Here is an 11,247-nt window from a genome sequence, read left to right on the forward strand (position 1 = left end):
CAATTTTTTTTGATAGGAAATTTATGAACCATTTTTTTACTTTTGTTAAATAGAATAAATGTTAAATATGAAAAAGGAATAAATAAATAATAACAATTTATTCTTATTAAACTCATTAAAAACTTCCATCAACTCATAACTTTCATTAATTCATGAACCATTTTTTTTATTTTTGTTAAATAGAATAACTGTTAAATATGAAAAAGAAAGAAATAAATATAAAAGTTACTCTTATTAAATTCATTAAAAACTTCCATTAATTCATAATTAGAACCATTTTTTTACTTTTGTTAAATAGAACAACTGTTAAATATGAAAAAGGAATAAATAAATATGTAAACCAGTTACCCACAAAAATAGAAAGAAAAGATATAACCGTCAAACAATAGAAAGCATGTTACGTTTACCCACAAAATGGAAACATGAGATGTAACTCCTCTGATATTTAGAACATTTAAATTGACGCTTCTCAGTTAAAAATTATTCCCATAAATATAACAATTTACTCTTATGAAACTCATTAAAAACTTCCATTAATTTATGAACAGAAGAGAAACGAACATTTATTAAATTGCTTTTGTTAAATAGAATAACTGTTAAATATGAACTTTTGATTTATTTATTGTTGAAACATATTTATCAATAATAAATTTTCCTAAAAAAATGTAAACCAGTTACTTACAAAAATGGAAAGAAAAAATATAACTCACAATCGAACAACAAAAAACATATTACGTTTACCCACAAAATGGAAACATGAGACATAACTCATCTGATATTAAAAACAAATTCATACTTATCAGTTATTAGATATTTCCTTAAATATAATAATTTTTTTTATAAAACTGATTAAAACTTCCATTAATTTATAAATATAAGAAAACGAACATTTATTAAATAGAATAAATATTGACTTTTAATATTTTGATTAATAGAAAGTAAAAAATTGATAAAAAGCAAAAAAAAAAAAAAAAAAACCAACATTAATTTTAAAATATATCTAATATTATTGGTGTAATTTCCTCTTTCTCTTATATAGTTATAAAGAGCATCACCTTTACACCATTTAATGTCTTTATGATCCACGTTCCCAAACAGACCCAATTCTCCTGGAGAGAGACTTCTCCCACGAGTCGGGCACCGAGTCAACTCAACAAGAGTAGTAAAAGCGAGTAACGACAATGTATTTGTTATGTTTGTAGTTAAACAACCGTAAACCCTAATGATTTAAATACTCTCCTCTTCCACCCTTTACCTGTCTCTCTCCGCAACCTCCACTCTCTCCATCTCCTTCATCTTCATGCTTTCTCTCTCTAAACCCTAGTAGACGCCATTCTACTGCAGTTTGAACTCGACCTAGGGTTTAGTAGCATCAATATCACTCTCGATTGCTCAATTTTAGCTGATTACGTATATACCAATTCCACAGATGGATCTCCCTTCTCTCGTTCTCACTCTCCGAGCTGCTCTCAGCCCCAATCCCGATGAACTCAAAGCCGCTGAGCATAGCCTCAATCAGGTTTGTTATTATACTTGTCCTTTTACTTGATTGCTGATTGAGTTTTAGTTGATAGTTAGAAGTGGATGATTTTATTTACTTGATTAGAATTTTTCTTTATTGATGACTATCATGTGTATTATGGAGAGAATTCCTACTATTCTTCTTTTCTCTTTTCATTGTTTGGTGTGTGATCGGATTGAGTTTGTCACAGCTAAAAATTCCGTCTTTTTGCAGTGTCAATACACACCTCAGCATCTGGTGAGGATGTTACACATCATCGTGGATAATAATTGTGACATAGCAGTACGGCAGGTTGCTAGTATTCATTTCAAGAACTTCATTGCAAAGAATTGGGCACCTCATGACCCTGGTATGCTTGTAATTTTTTAATTAGATTGAAACAACAAGATGTTTATTGCATGAAGCTGATAATTTTATATTATTGTCATTTGATGTAGATGAGCAATCAAAGATATTGGAAAGTGATAAAGCCATGGTAAGGGATAACATCCTTGTATTCCTTGAGCAGGTTCCTCCTTTGTTAAGGTATTATTTTTTAAATTTCTACTGTTCCATTGAATTCCTTTGAAACTTTGTTGATAATTTTCGCTCTCTTTACTATTTATGTTACTGTGAGCAGCCTTTCCATTTTTCAGTTTCTTTTTGTTGCTTTGATTTATTTCCCATACTAGTTTATGCTTGTGAAAACATGTCTTGAGGTTCAAACATTCATGAGTTGACTTTGGTTGTGTTCTCTAATGTCACATGACATGATCTACAGGGTGCAGTTAGGTGAGTGCCTAAAGACAATTATCCATGCTGATTACCCGGAGCAGTGGCCACGTCTTCTGGAATGGATCAAATGTAATTTACAAGATCAGCAAGTTTATGGGGCTTTGTTCGTGTTGCGCATTCTTTCTAGAAAATACGAGTAAGGATATGCTTATGGCTGTTACTTTAATTTGTTCACTCTGAAGATCGTGTCAGTCATAATGTTCCCGGCTTCTCTAGATCTGCTGCCTTTTTCTCATTGCTTAATCATTAAGCTTCCAATCACAATTATAGCCCTTTCCTACTGCTTGTAGCAAAAGGAAAATAAATGCATCTTGTATGATTCTTTTGGCACTGAGTATAGAAGTTTTACAATGTAGACACCATGCTGGCTGTAATCATATTTTGGCACACATACTAGCAGAGTTTTTGTGTGAGTTCTCTTTGAAGTATTTATAAAAAACCAAAAACTCCATCAGTAAATGAATGAATGAAGTATGAGGTTTTTGGTAGAATTTATATTTGGAATTTGTTCCTTATGCATAATAGGTACAGTAAATACGGGATGTTAATTTTCTTTGTTATTGGTGTCTATTGTTTTTTCCTAATTTAGCTTTGCATTTTAAGGTCTAGAATTTGTTCTTGCCTTTTACTGGTTGGACCTACTTAATTGTTACTCGGTACTAGGATTACTAAGGAATCAAACTATTGCCTGATTGTGTGGAAGAATAAGTCTAATAGATCCTGTTTGTGCTATATTTCCATTTACTGAATGTGTTATGTGGGAATGTGTTTGCAAGAGCTTAAGACTATTGCCCTGTTTTGTGGAATTCCGCACAATAAATTTGTTTCGATTCGATTAGCATTATATGTTGTCAATTGTAATCAGTTAAAGATATTGAACTGTGTTTCTGTATTTTGACCTCTTATACTTTATTTCCTATCATTTCAGATTCAAATCAGACGAGGAAAGGACACCTGTTTATCGCATTGTTGAGGAGACATTCCCACATCTTCTAAGCATTTTCAACAAGCTTGTCCAGATGCCAAATCCAGCATTATACATATCAGATTTGATCAAGCTTATTTGCAAAATATTCTGGTCCTCTATATATGTAAGTTTGATAACCCATAGCAGAATTGTTAAATGATTGTTGGAACATATTTTATTTGATGGAAACTTTACAGTGCATTATCATGCAACTGATTTAGAGCTCTAAAACATGTGATGCAAGGGAAACGCCAGAAAAAGTTGTTTTGACATTTGTGTGTGGATAATTATCATTTTCCCATTTATTATACATTGTTAGATATATATATATATATATATATATATATATATATATATATCTGCGCTTTAGATATAAAATCAAGTTTCTTCACATGAGTTGTGGCATGAGCTCTCCTGCACAAGGAATGTAGGGATATTGTCAACAAAGAATTAACTTCTCAAGTCATTTTTAAGACATATCTAAACTTTTCAAGTGCATATTTCTTATTTAACCATTACTATGAGTGAGTACTATTGTCTTTCTTTTGTCACCTCAGGATGATTAGTTTTCTATTCATTGTCATTTATTTTCAGTTGGAGATTCCAAAGCAGCTATTTGATCCTAATATCTTCAATGCATGGATGGTTCTTTTCTTGAATGTTTTGGAGAGGCCTGTCCCTAACGAGGGGCAACCTGTTGACCCTGAGCTCAGGAAGTCATGGGGTTGGTGGAAAGTGAAGAAATGGACTGTTCATATTTTGAACAGGCTATACACTAGGTACTTTTCAGCTTAAGAATAACTTCAAAATAATTAAAAGATATACAGTACCTTGTTTCTAACATCAATTGGAAACATACAGGTTTGGAGATTTGAAACTTCAAAACCAAGAGAACAGAGCTTTTGCTCAAATGTTTCAGAAGAATTATGCTGGAAAAATCTTGGAGTGCCACTTAAATTTGTTGAATGTGGTACGGATGGGTAAATATTTACCGGACAGAGTCACCAACCTAATTCTTCAATATTTGAGCAACAGGTTGGAATTATTTACATACTGAATCCTTGTTATCTTTTCCTCCTACTGTTCAATTATGTTTTCTTATTTTATTATACATTGGACCTGTATGGATCATTATAGAATACCATGTTCTGATTAGTATGTTGTGAAAGGACCTACATTGTATTTTTATAGGTCTTAGGGCATTAAGACATTTGGGCATGAAATAGTCAGAAATATTGCTCGTGCCGTATTCTTTACGCCTTCTTCCTTAACTGTTCTTGTGACTGTTCTATTTCAATTTTGGATAAAGAATACAAGTGTATGCAGTAAACCTTATGCAACTTTAGTGAGCAAATGCAAGAAAAGAAATAATGAATCTGTTCTTTGTTAGTCATATTTATATGATCCGTACTCTGGTGCTCTTTGCATGTATGTTGAAAATTAATCTTTTGGGAAGCTTTACAATTTTTACTACTCTTTGTTTCTAAAGATATTTTTGTAATGCTAATTTTCATTATATGCAGTATCTCAAAAAATAGCATGTATAATCTCTTGCAACCACGGCTTGATGTTCTTCTTTTTGAGATAGTTTTTCCTCTTATGTGCTTTGGTGAAAATGATCAAAAGCTATGGGATGAAGATCCTCATGAATATGTTAGGAAGGGTTATGGTAAGTTTCGCATCTGGATTGTTTCCTAGAATGATATAGAATTTGCTAGGCTAATTTTTTTTTTGCATAATTTACCTTGCTGCAGATATCATCGAGGATTTGTATAGTCCAAGGACTGCTTCGATGGATTTTGTTAGTGAATTGGTTAGGAAACGTGGAAAAGAGAATCTTCAAAAGTTCATTCAATTCATTGTGGAAGTTTTCAAAAGGTAATCTTACGACTCAGGGTATAAAAAGGAACTCTAAATGTAAATAATGCTTACAAGGTGCTGTTTTGCTTTTCCACGGATGTAGATATGATGCAGCACCAGTGGAATACAAACCCTATTGCCAAAAAGATGGTGCCCTGCTTGCTATTGGAGCACTTTGTGATAAATTGAAACAAACTGAGCCTTACAAATCTGAATTGGAGCGCATGTTGGTGCAACATGTCTTCCCCGAATTTAGCAGTCCTGTAGGTCATCTTAGAGCAAAGGTATGTTGCCCTCTTATATACTTTTTCCTTCTTGTATGACTATTCTGCTTTAAGATTATTTTTAATTGTATACCCACTTTCTTGTTTTACTTTGTTGGTTTGTGGATTTGTAAAGGTTACATGGCCAATTTCCCCCTCTTATGATTTTCTCTTATGAGTACAAACTTACTCACCATTAATGTATTGACATATTAATCTAGTTCTTGTGTTTGTCAGGCGGCATGGGTTGCAGGGCAGTATGCCCACATTAATTTCTCAGATCAGAACAATTTTCTTAAAGCCTTGCATAGTGTTGTTTCTGGATTGCGTGATCCAGAGCTTCCTGTTCGTGTTGATTCAGTTTTTGCACTACGAAGCTTTGTTGAAGCTTGCAAGGGTATGTAGCTGGGTTTCTTGATGTTGGACACAGACTCTCTGATTATTTATTTTTCTCTAAGTGGAACTATCTGTCGTGCAGATTTAAATGAAATCCGTCCTATTCTTCCTCAACTACTAGATGGTATGTCTTTTTGGATTACCTTGTTATGGAATAACAATCCTTCTTTTCATGGCATTTGTGTTTACCAATTATGAACTTCAGAAAGCTTGTAATTTTCTTGTTTGATTTATGTCATTGCATTGTATACTTTTCACCATGTCATTTAGGTCTACAAAACTAATGAAACAGAGCAATTATATAATGTGAGGTTTGGTAAATATATATCAAAATTTTACTTTTTCCTTTCTCTTCTCCAGAGTTCTTCAAATTAATGAATGAGGTTGAGAATGAGGACCTGGTCTTTACTCTAGAGACTATAGTGGACAAATTTGGTGAGGAGATGGCACCCTATGCTCTTGGATTATGCCAGAATTTGGTAATGTGTATTCATCTTGTGGATATTTGTACTGGAGTTATTTTCTTCCCAGGTCTTAATGGCTCATTACTTTCAGGCTGCTGCATTTTGGAGGTGCATGAATACTGCTGAGGCTGATGATGAAGTTGACGATCCTGGTGCTTTGGCAGCAGTTGGATGTTTACGTGCTATAAGCACAATTCTTGAATCAGTTAGTAGGCTTCCACACCTTTTTGTCCAGATTGAGCCAACTTTGCTTCCTATAATGCGTAGAATGTTGACAACTGATGGTCAAGGTGGGTATTTTTTCAATTAGACATTGCTTCTTATTATCTGCTTTTGCTCTCTTGTTGAGTATATGTGCCTTTGGATATAACTTCTGCTTGTTAGGATGACTGTGACTAGTAAGCATTCTTGTTATTGCGGTGGCTATCAGAATTTTGTGGCTGTTCTTGGTGTGGGGTACCACAAGTGGGATCCCAAAGAATCATTTTGTAGTTTGGTTTTGCAGGTCTAAAGTTTTCCCCCTTTTGCTACACCAGTTTAGAATCTTTGGATGGCTTCTCAGGAGAAGGTTACGGCCTTTGAGGACTAGAATTATTTTGTAGTAGTAGCTGATAACATAATTTAGCAATGTACATGTGGAATGTACAAGGCTTTGGAATTATGGATCATTCTGTTACATATGCATTCATGCCATTTCAGATCTATTTGGTCCCCTTACAAGATGATTGGTTGTGTTTCGCTCTTAATGCAGCTAGATCTTGATTATTTATTAAGTGTCAATTGGTTTGGGCTTTGGAATCTTTATACTAGATATTCCTGATTTGATTAGTCATATAGATAGTCAAACGATATGGTTATTTATTTCCTTGTTATTCTACTTCTGCAGAGGTGTTTGAAGAAGTATTGGAAATTGTCTCATACATGACTTTTTTCTCTCCAACAATATCTCTGGAAATGTGGAGTCTTTGGCCTCTAATGATGGAAGCACTGGCAGATTGGGCTATTGATTTCTTCACAAGTATGTATTAGTTCATTTATAGATTTTTTTTTTTGCTGTTCAAGATGTTATTTGTCCTGCTTGTAATTGTTACTTTGCGCCCCTTGATGAAAACAAAATGTGTTTTCTGTTTTTACCTTTTTTTTGACTGGTAAACCTGGCAATTTTGAACTTTCCAAATCCGTTGTGCTCATGATATTCATATTTGATGCAGATATTTTGGTTCCTTTAGATAACTATATATCAAGGGGAACTGCCCATTTCCTTGCTAGCAAGGATCCAGATTACCAACAAAGCCTTTGGAAGATGATTTCATCTGTGAGTAATGTCTTCATTGTTTGTTTGAATTATGCAGAGTCTTGTCTTGGCTGTTTTGTGTGGCTTCAATGAGATTACTTTTACATGTTTGTTCTGCCTCAGGCTAATATGGTCTATGCCTTTTCTTCTTTGCAGATAATGACAGATAGAAATTTGGAGGACAATGATATTGAGCCTGCACCAAAGCTGATTGAAGTGGTTTTCCAGAACTGCAGGGGCCAGGTGGATCAGTGGATTGAGCCATATCTTAGAGTTACTGTTGAGCGGTTGCATCGAGCAGAAAAAGCATACTTGAAATGCCTTCTTATGCAAGTGGTAAGGACAATATGTTGGCTCTCGTGCTTCCCTTCTTGAGTTCATTTTTATGCTGTATTTATAAAATTTGTATTTTTAAATGTAATTGCATTTTTCCTCCATCACTCTTCCAAGTTCGTTGAAGCAGAGTAATCTATCTTGTTTTATTTTATGGTAACATGGTCTCAATTCTAGGTATAAGTGTCATAACTCCTAATATATATAATGATATGTTTGAGATTTAATTGATAGTTCTTTTAATGAAATGTGGTCTATATGTGTTGCAGATTGCTGATGCTCTTTACTATAACGCTTCTTTGACATTAAGTGTACTGCAAAAGCTTGGCGTTGCTACTGAAATTTTTAACCTTTGGTTCCAAATGTTGCAACAAGTGAAAAAGAGTGGCGTACGGGTCAATTTTAAAAGGTACCATATCATGTGCTTCATTTTTGTCCTTTCTGGTCAGAATTTGATAATTATGGTGGAAACAATGTTTTCTTTCGTTGGTTTTGATACATCACCTGAAAAAATTCTCAGGGAGCATGACAAGAAGGTTTGTTGCTTGGGGTTGACATCACTTCTTGCACTTCCTGCAAATCAATTACCAGGAGAGGCTTTGGATCGTGTTTTCAGGGCCACACTTGACCTTTTAATTGCTTACAAGGATCAAGTTGCAGGTTTCTCTCTCACTTTTATATTCTTTCCTTCTCTCTTTGCCCCTTGTTTTGCCTCCCTTTTGCTGTTTCTTCAGTGTACATCTAGTTATGGCTATCCTGTGTGTGGATACAGAAGCTGCAAAGGAAGAAGAAGCTGAAGATGATGATGATATGGATGGGTTCCAGACTGATGATGAAGATGATGCCGAGGGGTCTGACAAGGACATGGGAGTTGATGCTGAGGATGGGGATGAGGCTGACAGCATTAGGCTGCAGAAGTTAGCTGCACAGGTGTGTACTTCTAATTGGTCCACTTTTTCATGACTAAATATTTTAGTCCTTGGCAGCGTGTTAGCACTCCAATTTTTCATTGCCTTTTAATGCATTACCTCTTTCCTGTGTTCCCTATAGCTTATTTTTACACAATATTCACTAGTTGCAGAGGTTGGATATAGTGGAAGTTCAGGTTTGGTACTGCTATTCGTTAGGTTAAACACTAGTTAAAAATGAGATAAATAAAATATCAAAACTTAGCATGTATTCTGCCATATTCCAAAAACTAGCATTTGAGTTGAGAATACCCATAATTTTCTGTGGTATATAGAAATTTTGGCTTATTGAAGTTTACTTCAATGCAATTCATGTCTTCAGTACTCTGATCCTGTATGGATTTGGAGTAAAAGAGAGATTGAAGGAGCCAACTTTCTCTACTTATGTCATTTCGTTTATCTTAAAGGATCTAAATAAACTGTCTAAACATTTATGATATCAACAATTGCTATAAACCCTACAATCACATGCTTGTTATAATTCAAGAAGCAGTCTGAACCCAAACTGGAAGCATGCAAAATGTTATGTTAAAATGAATCTTATTATCTGATTCTAGGTCGATAGTTGAAGTCTAGGGACAGTTCAATGCTTAGTTATAAGTGGAGGGATGGTAGGGAATTTTTAGGGATCTCATAGAATCTAAGTTCTTTGGCATCCATGGATACTTTGGCCTTGGTCACGAGACTTGCATTTTGTTCCAGTCCATGGAATTTTTTAGTTCTCGTTTTCAGAATCCCTTTTTCAAACTACTACCTTAAATCACTTCTTTTTTGTTTATCACCTGCTGATGTGGATATCACAGGCAAAGTCTTTTCGTCCGCATGATGAGGATGATGAGGATTCAGATGACGACTACAGTGATGATGAAGAGCTGCAATCACCAATTGATGAGGTGGACCCTTTCATTTTCTTTGTGGATACTATAAAAGGTAAATTATTATTTCTCTATACACATTATATTTTACATCGAAATTGTACTAGTCATTATTATTTCCTACTTCCAATCCAGGTATGCAAGCATCGGATCCAGTGAGATTTCTGAGTCTTACTCAGACACTGGACTTCCATCACCAAGCGCTTGCAAATGGGGTTGCTCAGCATGCAGAACTGAGGAGAGTGGAGATCGAAAAGGAAAGAATGGAAAGGGCATCTGCTGCTGCTGTGTCCTAACTTAACCCTCCGATGTAGTTTGGCTTATGTTTGCGTTGCTGTCATGTCTTAGAGAGATTGAGAGTCATAGCCATTTCTGCTGAAGCATTTCGTTGTTCCAACCATCATGGAGGTCAGTAGCCCCTGGAGAGTTTTCATTGCATATCCAATTTCCTGTTCACTCAACCGATTGTTGGATTAGTGAACTTGCTGAAACTCTATATCTTAGTCTGGAGAGGTTAATTATTTGGTGATGCTGGTAGCTTCTTCTATGTCAGAAGAAAGATTTTCTCATTGTGTTTGTGTTGCCATTTTGGTCTCCTGTTGTTTGAGTCGCCACTCTATGCTGTAGCCACCTTGGGTAGTGGCTAGCGATCCCATGGAAATCAGTCTTTTTTAGTGTTTGTGAGGAATCGGAGGGGCTTCTAGCTGCTTTCTGTGGTCTGGCAATTTCAAATGGATGAAATTGGAAAACCATTTGGGGTGGTTGGTAGTTGTAATGATAATTTTTGGTCGAGGGTAGCAAATATTCTTTTTTTATTTATAAATTTTGTAACGAGTATAGTCTACGAACGGGCGATGGTACTGCGAGGGCTCCCGAGATAGGAGGTAGCTTGCCGCGGATTGTAAAACATCAAATATTCTTTATATGATTTGGGATAATCAAGAAGAGGGGAAAATTGGTTTGTATAATAAAAGCCCCTTGTTTTTTGTTTGTCTGAATTTACATACACACTTGCACTTGCACTTGCTGACCATGTCTTCTCACCTTTGTTTTTCCTCGAGTGGTGCATCATTGGAAACAAGAACAGAAAGTTAATGAGACATGTATCTTGTTTTTCCATCATTTTATTCGCAAGGAGCTGGAATTCTCACGTCCGGTTCTGTATTGAGAAAGAATCATCTTTCTCCAAAAGAACCGGATTCTGCAGACAACATAGATGAAGAATTAAATGAATAATTCTATAAGGCAATCATAATTGTTTTGGGAAGTTACTAATTTAGGACTAGCTTATCGAGCTAATCGTATTTGTTTTGGAAAATTTTATTTTGTAATTGTATTAAATGCCCCTATTATGCTCATCTTCATCAAGCTTAATCAATCTCTGCTGTTGATCTGAATACAGTTACTCTTATCAGCTCGTATGTTTTATTACTATTTTTGGGATATATCTAGATGCCTTCTTGTACATCTGAGAGATTTCCAATTGTGCAAGTTTGGAGTGAACTTTGGCAAATGTGGCAAGTTGAAGGAG

The 11,247-nt window shown here is 35.0% G+C and overlaps 1 protein-coding gene across 1 annotated transcript; it reads left to right on the forward strand.

Annotated features, from left to right (window-relative positions):
• The first annotated feature begins 1,208 nt into the window (after window positions 1-1,208).
• Window positions 1,209-10,722, forward strand: LOC136221921 (importin beta-like SAD2). The gene is made up of 22 exons (XM_066009403.1): window positions 1,209-1,519; window positions 1,736-1,871; window positions 1,960-2,047; window positions 2,283-2,432; window positions 3,225-3,387; window positions 3,858-4,042; window positions 4,125-4,298; window positions 4,787-4,932; window positions 5,018-5,141; window positions 5,227-5,407; window positions 5,624-5,783; window positions 5,865-5,906; window positions 6,143-6,261; window positions 6,338-6,536; window positions 7,133-7,264; window positions 7,458-7,561; window positions 7,697-7,876; window positions 8,143-8,282; window positions 8,394-8,533; window positions 8,646-8,803; window positions 9,645-9,771; window positions 9,852-10,722. Exons 1-22 carry the CDS (start codon window positions 1,430-1,432, stop codon window positions 10,010-10,012), a joined length of 3,099 nt encoding a protein of 1,032 aa, XP_065865475.1. The 5' UTR covers window positions 1,209-1,429; the 3' UTR covers window positions 10,013-10,722.
• The last annotated feature ends 525 nt before the right edge of the window (window positions 10,723-11,247 follow it).

The sequence above is a fragment of the Euphorbia lathyris genome, chromosome 3 (genome assembly GCF_963576675.1).
Source record: "Euphorbia lathyris chromosome 3, ddEupLath1.1, whole genome shotgun sequence".
Lineage (NCBI taxonomy): Eukaryota > Viridiplantae > Streptophyta > Magnoliopsida > Malpighiales > Euphorbiaceae > Euphorbia > Euphorbia lathyris.